The sequence below is a fragment of the Anas acuta genome, chromosome 18, assembly GCF_963932015.1.
Source record: "Anas acuta chromosome 18, bAnaAcu1.1, whole genome shotgun sequence".
NCBI classification, from domain to species: Eukaryota; Metazoa; Chordata; class Aves; order Anseriformes; family Anatidae; genus Anas; species Anas acuta.
In genome coordinates this window covers 5,424,606-5,450,411 of record NC_088996.1, presented here as the reverse complement: position 1 = coordinate 5,450,411, position 25,806 = coordinate 5,424,606, and the positions used below count along the sequence as shown (strand labels likewise).

The 25,806-nt window shown below is 42.6% G+C and overlaps 1 protein-coding gene across 12 annotated transcripts in view; it reads left to right on the top strand.

The window, feature by feature from the left end:
* Window positions 1-14,796, top strand: part of TNRC6C (trinucleotide repeat containing adaptor 6C) — a 289,499-nt gene extending 274,703 nt beyond the window's left edge. For 10 of the 12 annotated variants that reach the window (XM_068654960.1, XM_068654957.1, XM_068654956.1 and 7 more), the window contains 10 exons: window positions 32-115; window positions 442-673; window positions 2,383-2,550; window positions 3,624-3,815; window positions 3,968-4,111; window positions 7,046-7,162; window positions 9,664-9,858; window positions 11,208-11,278; window positions 11,989-12,128; window positions 13,327-14,796. In XM_068654960.1, the coding sequence (XP_068511061.1) occupies window positions 32-115; window positions 442-673; window positions 2,383-2,550; window positions 3,624-3,815; window positions 3,968-4,111; window positions 7,046-7,162; window positions 9,664-9,858; window positions 11,208-11,278; window positions 11,989-12,128; window positions 13,327-13,687 (1,704 nt within the window). In that variant the 3' untranslated portion in view covers window positions 13,688-14,796. The remainder of the gene's footprint in view (window positions 1-31; window positions 116-441; window positions 674-2,382; window positions 2,551-3,623; window positions 3,816-3,967; window positions 4,112-7,045; window positions 7,163-9,663; window positions 9,859-11,207; window positions 11,279-11,988; window positions 12,129-13,326) is intronic. The other 2 variants (XM_068654963.1, XM_068654964.1) reach the window with 1 other exon arrangement.
* The last annotated feature ends 11,010 nt before the right edge of the window (window positions 14,797-25,806 follow it).

The window sequence follows — 25,806 nt, the reverse complement described above, 5'->3', positions numbered from 1 at the left end:
GGACCTCTGACCTCTCATTTCCATCTTGTAGGCGTACCAACGTTTACAAATCCAGCAGCAGATGTTACAGGCTCAGCGTAATGTTTCCGGACCCATGAGACAACAGGAGCAGCAAGTAGGTTTGACTGCCAATTCAATTTCTCCATTAGAATTTGGTTTCAATAGCTTAAAGAGATTGTACTACATTATACCAAACCAGCTAAAGCGTTCTTAGAACAATAATAGTGCGTGGTTTGAATATTGAAATGGAAAGAGTACTAGAGGAATAAAGCTACTTCACAGCATTCAGCTATTGGAGGAAAGCTCTTCAACCCCTAATTCAGTCAATTTTTATTTGTGAGGAGATCTTATGCTTTTTTCTACCCTGAAATAACACAAAAAAAAATCTTACATCCTTGTGTTGAATTGATCATTTATTGATTCATTCTCTTTTGTTGCCAGGTTGCACGTACAATCAATAACATGCAGCAGCAGATCCAGCAGCACCAGCGCCAGCTGGCCCAGGCCCTGCTTATGAAGCAGCAGCCTCCCCCTCCACATCTATCTTTGCACCCCTCTGCAGGCAAATCAGCCATGGATAGCTTTTCACCCCATCCCCAGGCTCCCGGCCTTCCTGACCTGCAGACCAAAGAGCAACAGTCTTCACCGAACACCTTTGCTCCTTACCCTCTTGGTATGTGTCCTTCATTAAAGCAGTTCCGTACACAAAAGGCAGAGGGAGTGTATTTCATTATTTAAGTGTCAAAGTACTTTGCTCTACAGTATAGTAAAGACAGAAACACAAAAGATATGTTTATTAAGTAACGTTGAAATGCCTAAACAAAATCATGGTACTACATGCCTATCTGGTAGTAATAAAAGTGAGCTCTCTGCTCACCTGTGCTTTGCAGAGCAGAAGATCTGCTCAGTTAACTATCTAGGCACGTTGCTGTTCATGAACTACATTCAAAATAACTGTATCATATTGTAAAATACACAAATGTCACCTTATAAGGAGGAATATTGTCTTGAAATCGCTTAATTTTCTTTCCACTCTAATCAGTAAGGCATGAACTTTGGTATTTTGAGACAGATACAGATGATTTTGAAGGAATGCAAAAACGAGTGTTGTATAGATGACTAGATGTTTTGAAAATTTGACTGGTGAGGAAAAAATGAAATTCTTTGGTCACTTGAGACAGAAGACTTAGAGGCGTGCAGCAATCTTCAAAAATATAAAAGATAGCTTCAAAGAAGTTGTCTTGCATGTGGCTAATGGAAGAGGTAATTATGTTGCATAAGAGAGGTCCTTAAACATTAAGAATCATTTATTTGCTGTAAGAAAAGTAGCGAACTGGAATAAATGGTCTGGTAAGTTTGTGAAAACTTCTTCACCAGGCATTTCATGATCTGCCAAGTATGATCGATGTGAAAATAAATCAATTCAGCCTTGAGACAAGGTGAACGGAACAACTTTCAGAACTGTTTTCTGTGATTGTTCAATGTGTGCCATAGACTTTATGACATAGGGGAATTAATTTAATCTCTCTGCCTCTCTTTAATGCTGTGTACAATAGAATTGCAAAGCTTCCTCTACCATTCAGCAATTAAGAAGGTGATTCGGACTGCTGTGGGAAGCTGTTACAGCAGGGAGTATCAGAAGGCAAAAGTATTTGTGAATTAAGGGCCTAAGTCTAAGAGGTTCTTATCATATCTTAGCTTCCTGTGATCTGCTAACATTCAGAATTATATATGAGAAAGGATCCAGCTCCTTGTCACGGAAGCATGTTAAAATTATTCCCTAAATATTATATGTACTATATGAAAACAGGGTGGTTTTGTTTGATCTATTCCAAAATATATATGTCCATGCCTGCCCTGACGATTAGCAGTTCTTTGTGTGACCTTTTAATTGCTTCATTTGGGATTTTTAAAATGTTGTTAACAAAATAAAATGGCAGACATCACAGGGGTATGCTGGTGAGACATTAGGAATACTTTGGCTTAACAGTGGAATGTTGTAAATTCTTTACTGGTTTAAACTTAGCATTCCAGTGCATTTTTCTAGAAGGCCTTTTCTGGGGCAAGTAAAGAGACTGCAAGTAGAAATACTGACAGCTTTAAAATATATCCCTACATGTGTTTTTTTCGTTGTTGTTTTTGTTTTGTTTTCCTTTTTAGCAATGTTCGAATATTTTCTGAATCCATAGGGGTATTAGGAGTGTTCTCATAACAGCTAGTTTTTGACAGCAGATGGAAAACGTGCATAGTGAATTACTGCATGTATGTATAAATGTCTAAACAATCAATGTTTAATAATTCCTTTAGTTGGATTTTTGAACAGAGACTTATTTTTTAATCCTCCAGTTTATTAGGGATATGTAATGACCTGTTTCCCCTTAGCTGGACTGAACCCGAACATGAATGTAAATAACATGGACATTACTGGTGGTTTGTCAGTGAAGGACACTTCTCAGTCCCAGTCTCGCCTTCCTCAGTGGACACACCCCAACTCAATGGATAATCTGTCTAGTGCTGCTTCTTCTCTTGACCAGAACTCCAGCAAGCACGGTATGTCACATTTAATCTCCATCTCAGTTTGGCTTTTTGAAACTTGAGTCACGTTGCAATTACATTTTTTTCTCATGTTACTCTTTTCTCTAAGTGCTGATAAATGGTTGATACAGAGCAGCACCTGTTGAGACTGACTTCTTTTTTTAAGATTTCTGTAGTCTCATTCAGCAATGCATTGAAGTTCTTGCAGCTAGAACATCATACATACAGACCTTTCTGCTGGTTTCATTTAGAGACTTTTACTGCTCAGAACATGGAGTAAAATAAGCCATTAGTGCTGGCAACATGTGCAAACAAGTCCCACAGGCTTTCCCATACTCCAGATCTGCATACTTTAATTCTAAAAAACTTTACATTGACTTTACCCCACAGTTTTTCCAATATCACCAACTTTTCACAGCCAGTCACGTACAAAGGTATGATGGGTTATATAATTGCCCACACTGGGAGTTAGGAACACAAAATTCAGTCTTCCAGAAGTGATTGCTAATCTGTTGGAACACCTTTATCCCTGTTTCCTCCAGTATCCTGAGTTATTTATTCCTTTACCTCCTTTATGCAAACTTACTCTGTTAGAACATGACATTGTTAACAGTCTCGTATGCTGCTTTTTATTATTAGCAACAGGAATTATTTCTCTATTATGATAGTTTCTTATTCTGCAAATAGCTTTACTGCTTATGCCAAATTGTTGTCTGATAATTTGTAGGAACATGGGATTGGCTATTAGAAATCATCCATACTGTCAGTAATAAAAACCTAGAGAACGATAAGAAGGGGGAATGCCTACAAAGATATTCCGTAGTATGCTGTCAGCAAATTCCTATTTACCATCCCTATGATGATTTGAATGACTTACTTTCTTTTTGGCAGTAATGTAGCCTAAATTTCCATAGCCAACTTGAGTCTGGATTTTACCAGCAGTATCTCACAGCTGTATTTCCTAGTAAGGCTTCAGAGGCTGTTAAGCATTGTTCATAGTGTTTGTATGTTATTTTTTAATTTTAATACAGAAATAACCCAAATTAGACCCACTCCTAAACAAAGCCTTTCTGTTCTGTTCTTTAAAGGTGCTATACCTGGAGGTTTAAGTATTGGTCCTCCGGGAAAGTCCTCCATTGATGACTCTTACGGCCGGTATGATCTGATTCAAAACAGTGAATCGCCTGCCAGTCCACCCGTAGCTGTTCCTCACAGCTGGTCACGTGCCAAAACTGATAGTGATAAAATTTCCAATGGCTCCAGCATAAACTGGCCACCAGGTAACAAAATGCAAAGCATTCATGTTAAACTGATGTCATTAAATCACACTGTTAGGTTTTATTTATTGCATCCTTCTGATATGAAGAATGAAACTTTGGGGAACTATGACTTTATATGCCCTTGTTTGTTTATTTTCTTATATTTGGAACAGAATTTCATCCAGGAGTGCCATGGAAAGGACTGCAGAATATTGATCCTGAAAATGACCCTGATGTTACTCCTGGAAGTGTTCCAACTGGGCCTACCATAAACACCACAATACAGGATGTTAATCGCTATCTTCTCAAGAGTGGAGGTAAACACACAAATTACTTTCATATTTATATTTACTTTCTTCTTTCCAACAAAGTTGACTTCATATAATATGGGTATGGTATTTATATTTATGTTTTTATATATTATAGTATTTTTATATATTTTAGTATTTACATATATATATTTTTGCACATAGTCCTGATCTAATAAAGCTTCAGCTCCGAACTTAAACTGAAAATCCAGAAATACATTAGCTAAATATGGGACTATGAAGGTTCTGGTTTTCCTTGGGAATGTGAATATTTTTATGTTGGAAAGGGTTGGAATATGTAATAAAACTTCCAGTGACCACAAAATCTTTTTGTAACATGTATAATTCCTACCACTTTGCTTTGAACAAGATTTTATGCTCCATACTGACCAACTTCTTGCACTTCAGGAAATATTTAAGAAGTCACAATACAAAAGTTCCATGGTTGTAGCTGAGGCAGCAGTCTTCTGTCATGCATAACTGTGGCTTTGTTTTATATCCAAAACCATCAAAGAAAATAAAAAAATAAAAAAGGGAATTAACTTGTAGACTAGAATTTCTCAGTGCCATTTCCATTCCTTTTGTCCTGACATTGTTTACCCCAGAATTAAAAGGGTATTCTCTAAAACAGTAAACCTGTGGGACTATGCTATTTACTAGTTAGATACAGTGAAAGTGGATCAATGGAGCGATGGCTTGGTTTAATTGTGATCTGTGTGCCCTAATTGGCCAGTTATCTGTACTCTATGAAAGCACTCCAACATGCATCGGGGTATTACAATCAGGTTATCAATAAGGACCTGTCAGGGTTAAAAATGTGGATTTTGTTATAGTAGCTACATCAGTGATATCTGCATAGATTATAAGCCAAAATTAAATCAGAAACTAGTTTCCAGCTCTGAACATGTCAGCTCATGTGAAAGGATGTGAGATATGAGGGAAGGGAGGAGTGTTTTTCATTGCCTTGAATGATTTTGAGTTGTCTCTTACCAGAAAACTGTCTTTATTTAAACCGAACTACGAAGTATTTGTGCCCATGAGTAATGTTGAATTAACTTTTTAATGACCCAGATATACTTCAAGGGGCAGACAGCCTCAGTCATTTGAAGTTACCTCTACAGTGCTAAATAAAAGAAGTATAAAGACATAATTCAGCCACAGTTCAGGTATGGTGCACCCAAGAAATACTCCCTTTGGGCCAAAAACATAGCTCTACAGAACTGTACCTCTAAGTGAAATGCTACCTGCTCCAGGTCTTACCTCTTCATGGAATGGAAGCATACATTAGCTCTGCTGGTATACAATCTGTGTGGAGTGAGGAAATAATTGCACCACTTGTAGAGGGTCAGTATAGATGATCTTTGCAGAGGTAAACAGGCTGCCAGGAGACAAAACCTTTTGAAAAGCAATGACTGCTGGGGTTCATAATAGGTTTACTTTTTTTTTTTTTTAATCTTTATATAAGTAATATAATTTTAATAAAAAAAAATTAGTTGCTTTGTTTTTTTTTCTTTATGCTTGTATATCCTGGTGTTTGCTTCTGGGTAGAATTATTTGTTATTGTCAGTACTCCTTTGAATGAAATTGGATTTTCATGACACACTGACACAAAAAGACTGTCTTTGTATACTACAGCTTGAAGTTCACAGGTTGTATTAATGGAGCTGAGATCCATTCACAGGGCTAGACTGTGGCTTATATATACACTGTACACTTAGAAACAGATAAAACCTGAGCTTTTGGTTTGATTGTTGTTTTGCCCTATTTGCTAAAGATGCTTTGCAGGATCATCTTGTACAAACTGAAAGCCTTTAGCCATGTGGAACCAGGGCTGCTTTCAGCTCTGTGAGCATATGGGCCTTTGAGTCTGATATAATGCCCTTCCCCAGCCTTCCTCAGAGGTGTCTGCATGGGGAATAGATTATTTCCAGAGAAGGCCTTGATGCAGTTATTTTGCTGGAGACTGATGTCTGTATTGGTGTGTCCTGAGAGCAGCACAGTGAGTCTGGGTGAGGTAAAGTTTGCTTGGTCTCTGTTCCAGGTGAACGTACATAGCCTGTGATTTTTATTGAGCTGTGAGAGATGATAATGTCCTTTTGCTTCCTCCCTTCTGCCTCAATACATCACTCTGTCTTCTTCCAAAAAACTCACCTGTAGTTTTATTTGTCAGGTAAAGATGTTTTGGTATCACAGTATATCTGTGTATGTCCGGAATGATAACTCACCTGGGATACACAATTTTGTTGGTGGCTAGAAAGAATACTCCAACTTCTTCTAGCCCTTATAATGAAGATATTTTTTTATGTTCTGTCTCTTTCATTTGCTGCCAGTAAGGAAATTGTATGTATGCTTAGATAGCTCCTCAGATTGTAAATGATTTACCAAGATGGTTTCAGGCTATTTCGTTTAATGTTATTAGTTTGAGAAGAGATTGCTAAAATATATCCTTGCTTTACTGAAAGCCTGCAAAAATCTAAAGATGCTTGTGGGCATTAAAATGTGGGAGAAGTGCTCACCTCAAGTAATTTAGGACAAATCACCCATGGTAAGAGGTTAGTTTATCATATACATTTATGCTCATCTACAGTTGCCATTGCTTAAGTCAGCCAGCAAAGCACCTTTATAAATGAGGCCTGTTCCTTGAGACTAAACAGTTTAATGCTGATTTTTTTAGAGTCGCATATCTTAAACGAAAAGCAGAATTTATCTTCTGCACAGGCGCTAGTACATTTACTACTGTGCCAGCTTTCTTTTCTCTTCTACTAAAGACTTCTGCTTCACTTTATCATGCTTTCTGTAACATTTCATTCCTAGACTTCTGAGACCAGGCTGATTAAGGAAAATGCCTTGCATGGTTTGTATTTGCACATAATAGATTTGCTTATGTCACACCAAACATCATTATGCCCATCTTTCTTAGTTGCTTCTCTGCTGGTTCTGCAGGGTCATCCCCAACATCATCTCAGAATGCCACGCTGCCTTCATCGAGTGCCTGGCCGCTTAGTGCCTCCGGCTACAGTAGCTCTTTCAGCAGCATTGCATCCGCACCTAGCATTGCAGGTACGAAAAATGGCCTTTCTACTTTCACATTCCCCTGCATTCTGAGAAAAGGCCCTAGGAGAAGTGCTTTCCCAGTTATTGCAGTAGTGCTACTATAGACAGAAGCACATTTTTCAGTCCTGTGCCAGGTAGGCAGCTCTCCTGGCAGCTCTTCAGTGGTGAGCTCTGTATGCTATGCCTGGAATTGTGCTAAGGAAAAATGTATTTACTCCACTTGATGGCACATGCCGTCACTCTGTATTGGCATCGAGGTGTCTTAACGACTATTTCCATTGCAACTTTGCAGAGGAATGTTCTATTTTCTAAGACCTCGGTAGTAACACCCCTACTAGACCCTTCCAGTGCGAGCTCATAGGAATTTTTTGTTAACAAACTCACTGTTAGCAGTAAAATGTCTTCAGCTCAGGATAAAGTTAAGTTGTACCTCAAGGAGGTATTCTGCCTCGGAATGGGGGTTGGTTTTGGGGGCTCTTTATTTAAATATTGAAGAAAGCTTCATAAAGCACAAGCTTGTTTTCTTCGTGTGTCCCCTTACTTAAGCAGATCAAAACACCTGTTTAAATGTCTTTTAATTGTCATTCCAAAGTGTGGTGCTTACCTATTTACCTGAGCTTGCATATGGTGTAAACAATATGCAAATTGCCCCATTTTTTCCAATGAGCTATAAATTCTGAGGTATCTCTCTTTGCAAATCATAGAAAATTAGCTTGCAAACCAACTACATAAATATCCAGTTTGTCCCATTATAAAAATGTGTAGGGGCTGTTGCATGGTTTATATTATCACTTTCATATCTAATCAATGAACACTCTCCACTTCTTTGAATCAAAGAAGCCACAGCCTGTAGGTCATACTGCAGGTAGCAAAGCAAAAAGGGTTTGTTTGAAATGTTTTACTCCATTAAAATGAAAAGAAAGGAATATCTTGCTTTTCTTTTATCTGTCATGCATTTCTGCTTTACTTGCTTTTATTTTTTGCAGTCTCATCTAATCTTTGTGTTAACCCCATGGGAATTAGTGAGATAGCAACATCTAATCTGTGGTAACGTGCATGCATCATGTGCTACATTGCAGGTTGAGCCTGCTCTGAGTTCTAAAACTCAGACTTTCCTCCTCACTCCCACCCTTTTTCCCTTTGTTAATGTCTTGATCATCATTGTTAAATTATTTTTGTCGCCACAGTTTTGCAAGAAGAGGAGAGAGCGATTGCCCTTTCACTTGAATTACTATGATTCAGTATGAAATCATTGAGTTAGATGATACGGATAAATAGGAACAATTTTGAGTGTGTGTGTGTGTGTATATATATAACTTGAGGCTGTGATTTGTGACTGGTAAATTTGGCTTCAGGGTCCCTCATACAAAGACTGCTATGACTACCTGCTGCAAAGCACTGATTCAATATAAAATTAATCTGGCAGTTCAAATCTGGTTTTAAAAAAGTCCACGGGATTTATGTATCTTCAGCATTGTCAGATCAAGTATTTTCTTATTGTCTGCTGCCAAAATAAAAACATTAAGCCAGCATAAGCACAGTATCACTTGGTCATGCAGAATATGCAGCAATGTGACCATTTCAGCCCATTCCAGTGAAAATGTGTGCTGCTAATGGCAGTAATGGGGGGACTGTGTCATGGCAAGGAAATTATTGCACTCTTGACTTTCATAACTTATGTTGTCACAAGGAAGAAAGGCAGAGATGTGCAAGTCTAAAGGTGAATAAAGGATTTTGGTTTACTGTCTGTAATTTCTATAATTTCAATTGATTTTGTGTGCCTCTCACAGCTAAACAGTACTCGTTATTCTTGGGTTTTGTACTATTTTATAAAGCTCTGATTTGATGGGAACAATAGTAAAATAGTTGAACTACTGATTGAGGAAATAAACCAAACAGTAAAAAGTTTCAAAGAGTTGACAGATTGCAAAATGGTCTACTCTTCTGCAGACTTCAGTTTCTCAGAGACACTTGAAAAAAGAATATCTGTTATTTTGAATATTCTGAAATCGAATTTTTGCTGGTCTTTCATTTTTGGAATTTTAATAATATATCAGAAGAACATATGGTTGTGCTGCTTACTTTATATTAGATAAAATGAGTTATGTGGAAAACAAGTGTTTAGGTTCTAAAGTCTTTAAGAGAGATAATCTTAAAGTTATAATTTTGATGAAATTAGATTTCAAATTTCTGGTCTTTTTTCATGTATTGACTTTTGCAAGAAAGCAAAATAGTAGGAGATTAAAAAAAAAAAAAAAGGATCTGTATATGTAGCAGGTGGTTTTAGAATCATTATTTAAAAATGTCTTTGAAAATGTGAATAGCAGTGTAAGCAGGTTACACGTATATAGGATTTGTATCGCTGACTTGTTGCAGAATTCTCTTGTTTTCTCTCCTGAAAAGCTGGAAGAATGTAGTCAGTTCAGAAGCTTGATGACTACCCATCCTATTTGATTTAACCATTGTTGCTAACAGAAAATACACTAATTTATTTTGTTCTGTTGCAGGTAAATTGTCAGACATCAAGTCTACGTGGTCCTCTGGCCCAATCTCTCACACACAAGCCTCTTTATCCCATGAACTATGGAAGGTACCCAGAAACACTACTGCTCCTACAAGACCTCCTCCAGGCTTAACAAACACCAAGCCATCGTCTACATGGGGTGCCAGTCCCCTGGGTTGGACCAGCTCTTACTCCTCTGGTACTCCTGACTTCTATATCCTATAGCACCACAGCGCCTTCCTGTTGTAATTGTTTGTTGTTTTTCTGTCTTACAATAGTGAGACGCCCTGCAGCTTTGTATCAGACTCCAGATGGTTGAGGTTTAATACAAGCAGAGCGTATCCATTTTGAGGATGAAGCTCGTGTTTGTTTATTTTAGTTAGAATAGGTTGTAAATGAAGCCGTCATCTTTCAGGTCATCCTATTAGTAATTTTACCTGTGAATTGCCAAATACTTTCATTCCTACTCACAATTAGGATTTTTTCCCTGTTTTCTTATTTTTAAGAATAGATTTTAAGTGTGTTTCTTGTTTTGTGCTATGATCTGTGACTTCCTACAAGACTTTGATAAGTGAATCATCCTATGAAATTCAACATGGAACACGTTTGTGGATGTGAAGCATTTAGGACATGATGGCGTTTCAGGGCCCGCAGGGAATGTCTTGATTTTTTCATACAGACTCCTTTTTAGATGTCATTATTTTGCTTAAATACAAATACGAGAAACCACAATTATGGCTATATAAATGTATGCATCATGTTTGTCTGCGAAGTATTGTCAGCTTCAAAAGAAAGCAGTACACATATTTTATCTAGCTGAATATTTTATTATTATGCTTTCACTAAGATGGAAATTAAACCTTCTTACCATTTATTTTGAATGTTTTCTGCACCAAAGCCCCACCTGCTGGCCAGATACTGTTAGTGCCAGTATTCTGTCTGAAGCCAGTGTGGTCACACATGTGACTACAGAAGTACTGCAGTTTTTCAAATGCCACTAATAAATACCAAGCTTGTACAGTTTCTCATTGTAAAACATCAGGCTGAGGTTGGAAAAGCAGGTTTTGCTGGTGATACCCATGTATCTTTAATCAGAACGTTGTCAGTGCAGAAATATCTGTTTTGAATAACTCATATACATTAATCTATCATTGGCAACATAGCAGAGTGCTGCAGAGCTATAAAAATCTTTAATAGCAACCAGCAATCTGAGCTTGGACATCTGAATTGCTTTTAAAATGTTTCTTCCAAAGTAATTTTAATGTAACCTGAAGATGCAGTTTATTGCAGTGACGTACCTGCATCCCAAAGTTATTGTGGGAATGTGAAAAATGCCACAGATCTTCTAAATGTAACAAAAGCGGGTTTTCTTTTGGCAACCTTTCATTCCAAAGCAGACAATAAATCAAGTTGCAAGTAAACTGCTGTAAGATTTGTTTATGGTAGCAATTTCTCTTGCTAGTATGTTGCGATTCCAGATAAGTTTTCTTCTTGTAATATGTTCTCCACACAGTGATTAAATGTTTTGTTGCGGAATTTGTATTGTAGGTTCAGCATGGAGTACTGACAGCTCAGGGAGAACAAGCAGCTGGCTGGTTCTTCGAAACCTCACACCCCAGGTAACTAGAATTGTACATAACTAGTTATGGAAAGAGACTTGTCATATTTGAGAGATGAGAAGAACATTCATCAGCCTTGGTAATTTGGTTCATTTGAAGGGAAAATAATTATTCTGCATTTATTCCAATTGTCTGTCTTCTGCAGGCAATCTGTTAAGTTTTTAAAGCGCTGTCAAATCAAATATGAGCTTTAAGACCATGTAATTAGTCATTCAGTGTGCACCACTTCTGTATGTGTAAGCTTAGAGGTGAATAATGTCTTATATCAGGTTCAGAGGTATAAAAGCTGCATATTCTGTGGGGTTTTATTTTTCTTCTAAGTCCGTCAAATTCTCTAGTCCTCCCTGTAGTATCATTCACAAGGAAGATCATAAGCTACAAAGCATCTAAAGTAATACTGGGGAAAAAATAGTTAAATTTATGAGTGCTGCTTTTTCTTTAACTTTGTAGACTTCTGATTGTAAATATAGCTTGTGTCACATAATTGGGGAAGTTTTGTGCGCTGGACTGCAGGGAAGCCTTAAGACAGGATGTCACTCTCAATGAAGACAGTGATAAGTCTATAATTAAATTCCTCCTTATGTAAATCAAGCATATTTTTTTCTTTCACACCTGCTTAGTCTTTAGCTTTAAACTTGTTCAGCTGGCAATAATTATGAAGTGAAACCACAAAAGCACAGCTAAATCTTTTTCCCCTTCTCTCTTACCAGATTGATGGTTCCACACTGCGGACACTGTGTTTGCAGCATGGCCCTCTAATAACATTCCACCTGAACCTGACACAAGGGAATGCTGTGGTCCGATACAGTTCCAAGGAAGAAGCAGCCAAGGCCCAAAAGTCTCTGCATATGTACGTTTCTACTTAGTCCTTTGTTACGAAGCTACTTTTATGTCAGAACTACTTCTCTTAAGGAATAAAATGAGCAATTGTAGCTGTTTTAAAATCCACGGGACTAACTGGTATAGTACACAAGAGCTGGAGAATTTGAGTGATAAAATCAGTGATGTTAGGAAGGATTGAAAATACAACAAATATAACAAATGATGTTTGAAACTTAACTGCTTAAAAAGGAAATTTCTTTATCAACATCTGTAGCATGAGTGTGATTAAAACACTGATTGTAGAAGAAATAGTTTGCTCTATGCCCAAACAATAAGGGTGGACCTTTCCTTAATAAAATGTTACAACGCAGCATTCAGAGCTGATTGGAGATGAAAAATTGACCCATCTTAGTTACATCAATTTAAATGTGGCATCAGGTAAAAGAAATGCTGCCAAATGCGAAATTGGTATCTGACTTTAAAGATGAGTACTTATATTAAATATGTACGTATTAAAGTCCTTATGTTATCAGTGATTTGGAAGGCCTCCATTTAATTGTTTTTTAATAGGTTGTGGCATACCTCTAGTTGCACTGCTGGCAAAGAACAGGACAGACCTTTCTGAATGACAGAAAGGCACAGCAATATGTGCCTTCGGGTTGCTGGCAGAGCGACAGCAGCAAAATACAGTGGGATTTGTGGAAGCCAGCAGGATAGTATTAAAGATATCAGCCACTGTCTGTTTCACAGATGAATGTTTACATGGACTTGATTGCTGGAAAATACATCTCAGAGTAAACAGGCTCAGATCCCATCCCTCCCATCTGATTTGATAAGGGAATGGCTCACTCACTCTATCTCAAGTTGCGTGGGGGGTTTTGTTATGTAAATTAGAAAGAGCAGTGATTAAATACTTCTTGAAAATTAATTTAAAATTCTATGAAAATTCAAGCCTAGAGTGCAGACTGTCTCCTGTGATGTATGTTGGCTAAACGTAGTCTCCACACACATGGCTTTGTGTTTGCCTGCGGATATAGACAGGTAAATGTGAAATAGTAGAAAGGGGTCTTTTTTAAGAGAGTGGGATTCCTAAAAGTGAGCAAACTTGGCCTAATCCTTCATCTCAAATTTAACATGGGGCAGGTAACGTGTACAGAAATCCTGGATATCTCCAAAAGCGCCTCCTGCGCCCCTCGTTTCACGTCGCCTTTTGCTCTTGTCCCTAGGTGTGTCCTGGGAAACACTACCATCCTGGCCGAGTTTGCTGGTGAAGAGGAAGTAAACCGTTTCTTAGCACAAGGCCAGCCCCTGCCGCCCACCTCCAGCTGGCAGTCCAACACTGGAAGCAACCAGACGCGCCTGGGCTCGGCGGGCGGCTCGCACGGCTTGGTGCGTGGTGACGCCGGCCACTGGAACAGCCCCTGCCTGGGGGGCAAGGGCAGCAGCGACCTGCTGTGGGGTGGGGTGCCCCAGTACTCCAGCAGCCTCTGGGGACCCCCCAGCACCGACGACGGCCGAGTTATCGGGAGCCCCACACCTCTGAATACTCTTCTTCCAGGTGATCTTCTCAGTGGGGAGTCCATCTAGGAAACGAGAGAAACAAAATGGAAATAACAATCATCAGCACTAAAGGAAAAAATAAAAGTTGTAACCCTTTCCAGTCCCGGGCTTGATGAAGAATCCAGCTTTAACAGATCAGACTGGCAGCCCTTTTTTAGTACCTCTGTCCAATATCAAATATGAAACTGCAGAAGTCCTTGTGAACTGTTAATGAAACAGTATGGGCTACTTTTGGTCAGTGTCACATGCTAATGACAGGTTTTATTTTTTTCATGGCTTTTTGTTTTATGTTGTCTTTTTATGTTTGTATGGTGATTTTAAAAACAAACTATAAAAGCTGCTTAGAATAGGTCTATCATGAAGGGCACTTTTCAGAATTTGGGCTGGAAAGGGTTATTTTATCAACTTGGGGGGGGAAGGGGAAATGAAAGCCTATTTAAAATGAGCCTGTGACTATTATGCACATTACCAGAGGCGGACCCAATAATCAGAAAGGGTGAAGTGTGATATTTACCATTGGTACAGAAAAGTAATGAATCTGAATGGTAACTCTTGACTGTACAGGTTGAATGGGGGGAGGGCGGGCGGGGGCTGGGGTATCTCTGTGTCCACTACTCCCATGGATCTGCCTATGCACATTACCCTTGTTTCATTACTTTTTCATGTCATTTTTTTAATCCCAAAAATATAAAAAGTCAAAAAAAAAAACAAAAAAAAAAACATATCAAACATGCAAATACTTGAATCCAGCAGGCCAATAACAAAATGTGAACACTTTCTAAGTCTAATTATTACACTTCCAGGTTGGCATCAGTACACAAAAAACAGGCTCTAAGATTTTTTTTTAAAGTTCAGACTATATGTTTTTGTTTGAACAGATGTATGTATGTGAGTGTGCTTGTGTGTATGTGTGTGTACGTGTGCGCCCACGTGTGATTTAACTAAAAGTGTGAATTTTTTCCTTTTATTCAGTATATGCTTTTTATTTGCTCATTGGTCAAATGTTTAATTGTTATTAGCTTCTAACTTTGCACTGAGTGTCCGCAGCCCTTCTTGTAGCTAATCCTATAACGGTAAAAAAGGAGAAAAAAAAAAAAAAAAGGAAAGAAAAAAAAAAGAAAAAAAAAAGAAAGAAACTGATAGAAGGGGCCGGCGACAATTCACGTGTAAATGTTTACTCAAGGACTCTTATCGCATTTTAAAAATTACAGTGTGTATCTCTGGAGAATAATATGTATATCTACCTTTAGCGGCTTTTTATTGTGGACTAATGCAAGAAAATTATTACCGGAGTATTGCACCATTTTTCCATTCGGAATATAAAGTTTAAAAAAATACTCTTGTTGAACTGTGGCCATAGATAATTGTAAAGAGTGGATAGTTCCCTTGCAAGCAGGAACAGAAACAAGCACTTGGACATAGGTTTTGACTGCTTTTGGAGGAGCCAGGAGTTTTGGCTCTCACCTGTTTACAGACCTTTTTTCTCCTTCAAACTTTAAAATAAAAAAGGAATTAAAAAAAAAAAAGAAAAAAAAAAGAAAAAAAAAAAGACTTCCATCGTAAAGAAAACTATTTTCAGAATGAAGATATGCTACTTCAGAGCTCTGGGATTGAACAGTGTTGTTGTATTATTCTTTTCTTTGGCCATTGCTGTGTACTATTTTTGTTGTTGTTTTCCTCCTCTTCGTCAAAGTGGCGAAAACTTTGTGATCACTATCTTGCACATGGTGGAAGATGTCTCAGGAAAGCCGGGTTTCCCGAGGAGCAACTCCACACCATTTCATGTATTTTTAAAACCCAACTCCTAGCACTGAAGATATTATTAAAAAACAAAATAAAATAAAAAAAGACAGTAAGAAAGAAGAAAATACCTAATCTAATGTGTAGCAGTTACATATTTACCAAATAATGGACTCAAAAGAAATAGATGTTTGAAGAGTGCTTTATATATTAAAAAATTGCTTTATGTTTAAAAAAAGATCAATGTTTTTGATTGTTTTGAAAGGAAGAAAGACAATGGAATAACATACACTTCAAGTATGTTTTAAAAATTATATGAACATTGTGCTCCCTGCCTGCTTGGATCAGGAAACTTGTGCATTACATTTTTTTTTTTTTTTGGAAGATTAGCTTTTTAATGGTTTTATCAGATTTAAAGGGTCCTGCAAGATTGCAAATTAACAAAAGCTGGTTTTATAGAGGATCATGAACTATGCACAAACTGGGTTCAAGACTTGTTTTTTTCTCAAGTTTTAGTAGTGTATTTAGCTGAATAACCTTTCCTCAGAGTAATTGCATCTCATTGCCATTACACGCCTCCTACATATATATATTTTATATATATATACACACACACTCTCTTATATAAAATATGTATGTGTGTATGTGCGTGTTTACATACAATTTTTCATGCTGAAGTTTAGCATTGAGTTGTAGAAAAACTCCTGATATTTTGAAATTGGGAATGGAAATTTCTGTTTAGGGTTTGTTGGGGTGGGTTTTTGTTTGGGGGCGCTTTTTTTTTTTTTTTTTGCCTTTCCTTTTGGATTAAAGATGTCTGTAACTCTGAGATTAAAAACAAACAAACAAACAATTGTGGCTTTTAATGTTCTTTCTCCTCATAGAATGTGATTGTTAAAGAACATGCACCGAAAGTTGCTTTCAAGAGTACGAAGATTCTTTGAAACTTAATAAATTGCAGTTTTTTCTTGGCTGTTCAAATAATGTGTATTTTTCTTTTATGCAGGGGATACTAAAAAGAAAAAAAAAAAAAAAAAGTAAAATCTCATGAGGTATTTCATGGAGGAAGTTTAACACTTTCACTATTAATGAGATTTAAGCGTAAAGCCAGGCAAATCACTCCTGTAAGTGTAGTCACACACTTGGAGTATGTGCTTGTTGATGATGGTTTGTACCACGAATGCTTTGCATATCACATCCAAAAGAGTGATGCATAAAAAGCAGTAATCATTTTTTGTTGTTTTTCTCATTTATTCATGTCTTTGATTAATGGCTAACACTGAGTATGGAGACGGGAGGCCAAAGGCTCCTCTCCAGCTCCACTGTTCAGTCATGCTGTAGCTTCCCATTTTCTGGACTTAATGTCTCTAGATCAAAATGGCCAGTTCTGCTAAATTTTATGAGGTGGGCAGATAGCCCATAAATAAGATAGGAAAAAAAAAAATATATATATATATATATATATTCATGTTTTGGCCTTTCAAGTTTGAACTCAAGGGAGATAAGTTGAGTAGCTAACCAGGTGTAGCAGGCAAATCGCAGAAGGTTCCTGGAGGAACCCAAACTTGCTCCATCTCCCTAGCTTAAAGATGAGCTTACGTTCTCCTCCCACCTCCCTAAAACCAGTTCTTTACTTCTTGCTGGCGTTACAGTGATTTATACTGAAAGCATGATTTATCCCAAGTTTCCAGTGGTTGATTCTGGACAGTATAACTCATTGCACTTCTTTTAAGAAGGAAAGTAACTCGTGAAGAACTGGACTACTGAGGAAGCAGCTCACAGCACCCAGCAGCTCTGCCAGCACTGGGCCTTCAGCCCAGCTTTCTGCTGGGGGGTCTTTTCTCTCGCTAGGCTACTCTGCCATGGGCTGTGTGTGCAAGGAGAAAGACCCCTGGGCAGGGGGAAACCCAAGCAACTCTTGAGTTTGCAGTTTGCTGGCAGGTATGATAAAGTTACAAATTACCAAACCTAGATTTTGGGGTCAGTTCTGTTACCTAAATGGCTAAAATTTCCAATCTGCAGCCTGTTCAGTGAATCTCATCCAGTATCAATACTGCCCCAATATTGCACAGTTATTGTCACAGTTGTTTTTTCACTGTGAACTGCTTCCCCTTCCTATCCCGTTTTTTTTTTATTATTTTTTTTTTTCTCTTCCAGGTGTTGGTATTGAAATTCTTGGAAGAGTTTCTATTTTTATTTTTCTTTGAGCAAGGAGGGCTTTCAGTTTCAGTTTTCCTGAGTTTTGTTTGCCTAGACATCAAAGTCCATCACAGAGTCAGATGTTTCAGCAAATGAGAGCTTTTGTCAGATGACTTTTTGTAAATCTGATACACTCTTAAAATTTAGTATCCACCCTGGTATATTAAAAGAAATGTAGCTTTTGGCCAAAATCGATCTTATAGCGTTTGGGTAGAATTTTTATTTTCAGTGTCATACTCTCTCCTGCTTTAATGTTATCAAATATTTCTGAAATTGTAAAGATAGCTCCTGATGCTAAGGATGATCCTTGTGTCTCAAGAATCTTTACAAGAGAACATTTTAAACAATTTGTGTTTTTAATGTATATTGCATTTACTGTATCTTCCATAGCACTTTCACTGCATGGCTTCCCTATCTTCTAGGCCAAGAGAATTTCTCTTTCCTAAGTGGTCTGAAACTGTCAAACTTCTTAGTTATTTGTCTAGTTTGTGGGTGGCACTGGCAGAGCAGATTGTTTTTGCTACTTCTGCTCCAAAAATATATTATTGTCCTTGATAATTCAATATATGATTGTGTATGTGAAGGAGCATTTTAATTGAAAATGTATATGGCTATCTGTATATGTTAAGACTTATTGGAGATGGAAGAGTCTGGAAATGGAATGGAAATGCCCTTTCAGACGGGGGTTTTGGGCAGCTATAGCGTGGAGCATACCTGTGGTACCAGATCAAAGATCGCCACGGCGCCCCGCAAGGATCGTCTCACGCCGCCGTATACGAACTGCTGCTAGATGTCTGTTAGCGTCCTCGCGTTGTCAAAATGACAGGTGTACGAATTGTATCACTGTATTGATGCTGAATGTACAATCTCTGCAAAAGTCCTGCGTAGCCAGCTTCAGGGAAGGGGAGTTCTGGGAGCTCAAATGGAGATCGGACGGACTCTGTTCGCGAACTGTCCGGGTGCCTGACTTACCCGCGTTCCCCACGAAAACCCAAGGTAAACGACAGCTCCGTAAATGTGTGGAAATGTCTGTGATGCGTGATGTTACCTTTAGCGGGAAGTCGGAGGAGACCATGGGCCCGTCCACGGACCACACAGGATGATTTTAGCTCCCTGCAGGTCTCTTGGACTGTTTTACCCAGGTCCTTGGGTGGCTTCGAAGGCGGTAACATACCCGGGAAACCTTAAAGTCTACGGGAGCAGCCAAACTTCTGTCCTCTCACATCCCCCCCTTGTTCCCAGGGGGTCTCTTCCAGTAATATTGTGCTCTTGGAATTTGGGAGAGGCGCCTCCAGCACTCATCCACATTGTAGCTTTCCTGAGGGAGGACGGACTGCTAACGTGCCCATGTTCTAGTGGGCTCTAGGTGTCTTCCTCCAGCGGATACACCCATTCTCAGGTTAACTATTGCTTGCTGCAAGTTGCCAGACTACATGCTCTAACGGCCCCTCCAGCCTGTGCAAAGACAGTAAAGTTGACCATTTTCAATTACTCACGCTCCCACCGTTTTCTCCTCTCTAATGACGACGTTTCATTAGGAGCGAATATGACACTTTGTCCTGTGTGTGCCCCCGGTGTTTGTTTTTTACTGTCAGATGCATTGGAAACAAGTTGCTTGTAAATTTTCTCTGATGAAAACGTGGTCCCAGTGCAGTCATGATTTCAGGGTTATTAAAATGTTATAAAACACAATAAGCTGGAAGATTGCTTTGCTTTCAATAAATAGTAGTAGTAGTAAAGGTGGCTTGCCTTGAACTAGCGGTGAGGCTGGGACTGCTGATCAGAAATCCCCCAGCTGCTGCCTGCCTTTAGGCACTTCACATCAAATAGTGACCTGTCCTAAATCGTTTCTGTCGGGGGACTGACTCAGTAGTGACAGTCCAAACTGTGTCGGATTCCTCTCTCGCTGCTCTATAGTTCTTTCTCCTTTTCTCACTCCTTCATTTACGTTGGAAAAATATTTTCAAGCAGACTAAAGACCTGTGTGCTGACAGTGCTGGAAAGGAGCAGATGCTGTTTCTGGTTTTGCAGTGGTCTCCTTGTGACTACAGTACTTCTTTTTTTTTTTTCTGTCTGTACCCTACATGAGTAGGAACAATCCGATTTGGCATTATTTTATCCGATTTGAAGTGGTACCCACTTTTCTTGCTTTTTCTGTCTCCTTCCCAACTCTTCTCTCCCTACAGATTACAGGAGACTTCTGACAGAGGCAGAGGAAATCAGTATTTTGCAGGTAAAGAACTGCAGGTTCTACCCATGTGAAGTACACAGAAATGTATTTCTACTCCAGAAATGCAGTCACGGTACTGGGTGGGAGATTCAGCACGAGCATAAAATACCTGAGCGAAGAGGGACAGACACCAGTCCCTGTAGCTGAGCGGGCCTTGCCTCTCTCTTCAGGACAAACCCATATTCAGAAGCATGATTGTAGGACGAGCGGTGGTAGGCAAATAGTTCTGATTACCCTGTAATGCTTTTATTGCTAAATGGTTAGAAAACAAATAAATAAATCTTCCAGGATGGGGAGAGTTGCACTTTCCCAGCCTGTGTAAGTGAGCAGCAGCAAAGGTAAGATGCAATAGGGAAATGAGGCAAGCTGGTGAGGCCGGGAGCACGGGGATGAAAAAAACATAAGGAACTGCTGATTGGGGTCATTTCTGAGTATCACCCCCCAGAGAAGTGTTCCCTACTAGCTCTTATCTCAGTGAAGGTTTTCTTTGTACATCAGCCTGTAAACACGAGCACGCAGTAAAGCTGTTCTAAAGCTAAGTTCAACATGTTGCATTATTCTGATATCCTTTATTTCTTGCTCTTCCACTTCCCTACTATATGTTTTGGTGCTGTCTTCCCCACCTGCATTTTAAACTTTTGCTGTACATGGAAGAAATTATTCAAAATTATTTTCCCATTGTGCTTTACCAACCTTGAAAAAAATACAGTTTCCTGGGGCTTTCCTGAAAGACAAGTGCAAGAACTGAAGTCAAGCTCTCGGGGGTACAGGGACCACCTGGCCCGTGACAGCCCCTGGTGCTGCTTTCAAGCCCAACCATTATAGACTAAAATTGGGGTTGACACAGAATAAAGCTTAGTATTTAGTCTGCAGTGCAGTGGTTGCTCATGGTTTAGTGCAGATTCAGGAGCAAAGCACCAAACCCTGGAAATATGAGGAAGAGTAACTATCCCAAAATAATGGGATCCCAGTGCATAGGTGAGGGATTTTGTCTTCTAGTGAAGACACTCCCAATAAAAAGTAATGCTCTTTATCACCTTACAGTTCCAACACCCAGTTCTGTTTCGTATTTTGGAATCCAGGTTCCAAGACATTGGGTTTACCCCTGTAGGTTCCAGCTCTAGCTGAGAAGAAATGGAAGCTTTTCTGAAATAAGCCTAGTGAGAAGTGGTTGGAGAATTCTCCTTTTCCACTTGGACCTTCAACAAGGCTGGGAGGCCAAATAGCATATTTTCCAGACGGGATTGTTCTTGGGGTTCTTGTCAACAGTGTATTTAAAGTGTACTGTTGCACCTGGCAGAAGTGACTGAAATATTCTTAAAAATGCTTTGCCATTTTCATTGGCAGTGGTGGAGCCGTAGAGGCAACAGGTGTGTGTCCCACTTCTGTGCTACATGGGAACTACACCTAAAGGAGAGAAAATGCCAAGCTGGAGGACTGATTCAGTCCTTTAGAGGCCACAGTGATGCTGCTGGTTTTGGTCACTGCAGGAGATCAAATGACAAATGTTACCTCCCTTCTTTCTCTTTGTAGCATGGTCAGGCAATGTAGAAGTTCCCCAAGCAGATCCTTCACTTATTCTCGGTAAGTATCTCCCAAGCTTGGGAAACCTGTGGGTTTTTGGTGATCAATCTATAAAACTGTGACTCTGGGAAGAGGGGATAACGTGCTGTGCTGGTGCCCTCCGTTCTGTCTGCCAGCTCAGGCAGCTTCTGCGCTCACTCTGCATGGGCAGTGCCTAAACCAGGCAGGGTTCAACAAATTTGTGCCTGCTTGTCCCCTGTCAGCTGAGAGGTTATTAAAAGGCAAAGTGCTGTAAAAGTGCCTTGCAGATGCTTCAAGTCCTGCAGCATGCAGTTCCATGGGGTCGTGCAGGTATTGGGGCGCCGGGCCCCCAGGAGGTAGCAGGATGGGCACTGCTGGTGCTGAGCAGCCCGCAGCCTCACCCCTATGGCTTCACACACTGAAATGTCCCCTCAGAAAAAAGCTGGGCAGGTGTGTGAGGCATGGCTGCCCCCCCCCAAAGTCCTCCCCAAAATCCTCCCCCAAAAAGTCCTTTCACAACTCCTCCCCAAAGTCCTCCCCCAAAGCCCCCCCCACAGACTCACACTGAGCCACGTATTTGACCACGCTCCTTGCTTGGAAGCCATCTCAGGCCGAGCTTGTGCCATTGCTGGGAGGGTGCAACGTGACAGAGCACGGCCCGGAGCACAACTCCTGTGAGGAGCGGCTGGGGGACCTGGGGGGGTTTGGGCTGGAGAAGAGGAGGCTCAGGGCAGAGCTCATTGCTCTCTGCAACTGCCTGAAGGGAAGGGGTGGGGAGCTGGGGGGCGGCCTCTTCTCACAGGTAACTGTGACAGGACCTGAGGGAATGGCCTCAAGTTGTGCCAGGGGAGGTTCAGGTTGGCAATGAGGAGCCATTTCTCCTCAGAAAGAGCAGCCAGGCACTGGGACGGGCTGCCAGGGGGGTGGTGGAGGCACTGTCCCTGGGGGTGTTCAGGGAAAGGTTGGACATGGTGCTTGCGGACATGGCTTGGTGGGTGATGGTGGTGGAAGGGGGACAGTAGGACCAGATGATCCTGGAGGTGTGTTCCAACCTGAAGGATTCTGGGGTTCTAGGATCCTGTGACCCACCGGAGCTCCCAAGGGAGCAGGGCAGGGCGCTGGGGCCTGCTGCTGCTGCCCTCAGGCCACCCCTCAGGTGGCTGCCCGGCCACGCAGAGCAGGGCCCCGAGGACCCCTCGGGAGCGCCCTGGTGCCGCTCCTGGGGTGCGAGGACGGCGGGGCCAGGCTCTGCAGAGCACTCAGCCTGCCAGCTTGTTTTCCCCAGCGCTGCACCTCGCTCAGCGCAAGGCCCTGAAGACAAACACGGCTAATTATACCCCCAACAAGTGCGTGCCGCTCTCCCTTTTAAAATGTTTTGCTTTCCCGTTCAGTGTCCTTGGCTGAAGTGTTTGTGCCACCGCTCCCCATCAATCACACCCCGAGCAAGCCGCAGCAGCCAGCACCAATTAGGCCCAGCACCCCCACGCAGCTGAGGCCTCCCCCCGTGGGCAGCGCCGCTGTCACCGGCGTGCAGCTCTCGCGGGCGGCATCTTGATTCCCCCTGATTGTTTGTGCACACAAATTAAGCGGGAGCATCTCGCCGCGGTTTGATGGGCTGTGCCACATGATGTGGAACAGAACCGGGGCGAGCGCACGGCGCTCTGCTCCCGGGGGACGTGGGCGAGAGCAGGGACAGGGCTGGAGGCTGCTCGGGCTGCGAGTCCAAGCAGGGAAAGGAGGGGGAGAAAGGGAGAGCTGCCATGGGAAGATGCTCGAGATCTTTCCAGCATCTCAGGGATGGGAAAAGCAGCCCTTGGTTCTGCATCGGATGGGGTCAAGCTGCTGCAAAGGGTTTTTTTGTAGAAAAGCAGCACCGGGGATCTCAGCAGCAGCCAGGGCTGGGTTGTGACTGCTCCATGCCCAGCACGCAGGGGCTGTGGTGCTTGGAGCTGCTCGTGGAGGGACAGCAACTGGGGCACTGCCACCCCCACAGAGCAGGGATGTGCCCTCGTCCTGCTGTCCTTGGGCACAGCCACCCCACAGGGGCAGGGACATGTCCCCATCCCTCTGTCCTCTGCCACCCACATGGTGTCACACACAGCAGAATGCCTCCTCTGGGCCTCCTGGATGTAATGGACCACCTGTGGGGGAAAAAAAAAAAAAAGAAAAAAAAAAGGACCTTAAAAAAAGGACCTTAAACTACAGCTAAATTATGAGGAACAATGTGAGGAGACCTCTGCAGTCTCAGAGGTGGGATGGGGAGCACAAGCACCGCCGCTACCTGGGATGGGGGGACTCACTGGGCACAGAGGCTTTTCCCAGATCCCCCATCCCTTGTTAGAGCAGCCTCCAGCACACAGCTAAGAGCCCTGAGGACCCTTTAGCCCCAGCAAGTCCCAATTCCCCCTGGCCACGCTGATGGGCATCATCCCTTCCTCGTGCTGCATCTTCACACACAGGAGATGCTCTGGAGGCGAGAGCCCCTTCCCTGCTCCCCATGGCCCCCAGAGAAGCCCCCAGGCTGCAGGTGCCCAGGATGAATCCTGTCCCCACAGGTGTGCTGGGTTCAGCAGCGTGCTTCAGTGCCGAGCTGGGCTTCCACAAAGCCCCAGCACGAAGCGTCCGACCTGGCTGCTCACTCCTGCAGGCTGGGGAAGCAGCTGGGTGGGCAAATCTTGCTCCTCTTTCCACTCAGGTGCCCGTGGGGTGGTGGCAGCCCTCACCATCCCCAGTGTGCACCGCCTGGGCTCTGCTCCATCGGTGATCACCTGCCCTCAGCTTCCTGCTGCCAGCTGTTGGATTTTGTAGCCGTGATCCAGGAAGCAAAAGCCAGCTCGCTTCCTGCCTCGATACCACCAGGTATGATCCAGCTGCCTGCAAGGGCCCTCAGCTGCATCCTTCTGCTAAAGCAAAGGATGAACCCCATTGCATGCCCACGTCTCAGGCCACCAGGCACAGGACCTTCGGATTTTTAATCTCCCTTGGTGCATTTGCAGTCAGGCCACCTCTTGGCACATGGCTGTGTGCAGGCAGAAAGCAGGGGAAGGGCTCATGGGACAGGGACCAGGTGCTTTTAGGGTGCTTCCTGACTCGTGTGGCTCTCCCTGGTCCCACAAACACCCCAAGGAGCAAAGCCAGGGCCCCGTGCAGAGCCCCAGGAGGCTGGCATCCCCCCCCGCACACCCCTGCAGACCTGGGGTGTTTGGGGGGCTGTATAAGACAGCCAGGCATTGGGTGTGCTGCTCCAATGGCCCTGCTCATTGCTGAGCATCCCGCCCCCAAATCCACGGCTTTGGGCTGGTGGGGGAGAGGGTTGGGGGGGCAGGGGGGCTCTGCCTGCTGCCTGTGGACTGCCAAAGGCAGCGGAGCTTCGTGCATCGCCCTCGTGCCCCGGCAGCCAGCTCTCCTTGCGCTTCGTCTCCTACAGGTCGGAACCCCCTTTTCCCCAGGATCGCCTCTGCCCGAGCCATGCCGTGTGCCCTGGCACTGCTGGGCCAGGAACAACTGCTGCCTGCCTGCCTCCCCGCCCGGCACAGCACCACAGCACCACGAGGTAGGTGCACAGGGGGTCCCCGACCCCCACGGCCACAGCTGGCACCAAGGGGGTCCCACCCGAGGCTGCCCACCCTCCCAGTGCCTCTCCCAGCATCCTCCCAGTTCCTCAGCCCGTGCCAGGCTCTGGGAGGGGGATTTGTGCCTTCCCAGAGCTGCCACTGAGGCAGTGCCCATGGGGACAGTGCCCATGGGACACACGAGGTTTGGCCTTGGGGAGGGTCAGCTCCTGCATCAGGGTCAGCCCTGCTCGGGAAGGATCCATGAGATCCCGGGGTGCGATCCCCAATGATCCAGGCTGGTGCGGGCAGGGGCTCAACGCCTTTTGGGCTGGGTTTCTGACCCCAGCTCCTGTGGGCACGGGACAGGTTGGGTGGCTCTTTAATCTGCCAGGCTGTGACATTTTTATGGTGTTTGTGTGGCTGCCAGGCAGGGTGAACGCGCCTTACAGCGAGGGTGGGCTGTACGAGGGGAGAGGAAATCGGTGCGCGCTGCAGCATTGTAAATACTGCCCGTCTGTGCGCTTCTCCCGCTCCTTTTGTTATCGCTTTTTAATGTGTTTATGGCTTTTATTACAGTGGATCAGGTGTCTTTTAAGGGCTGTTGTTCTTTTCTGTACTTGGACGCGAGACGAGCTGTTTTATTTTTAGTTACTCACTGCTTGGTAAAAAAATGCAGCGGTTGAGTTATCAGCAAAATCACTCCACCGAGTGCACCGACAGTGCCAGGGCAGCTGGGGCTGTGCCAGGACGCACCAGATAAGGGTAGGGCACGGGGGAGGGAAAGCAAATGCAGAGATAAGGGGTCTGGGCACACAGCGCTTGTATCAGGTACTACGGCATTGGAGGCACCGCAGAAAGAAACCCACACGTTTTCCAGC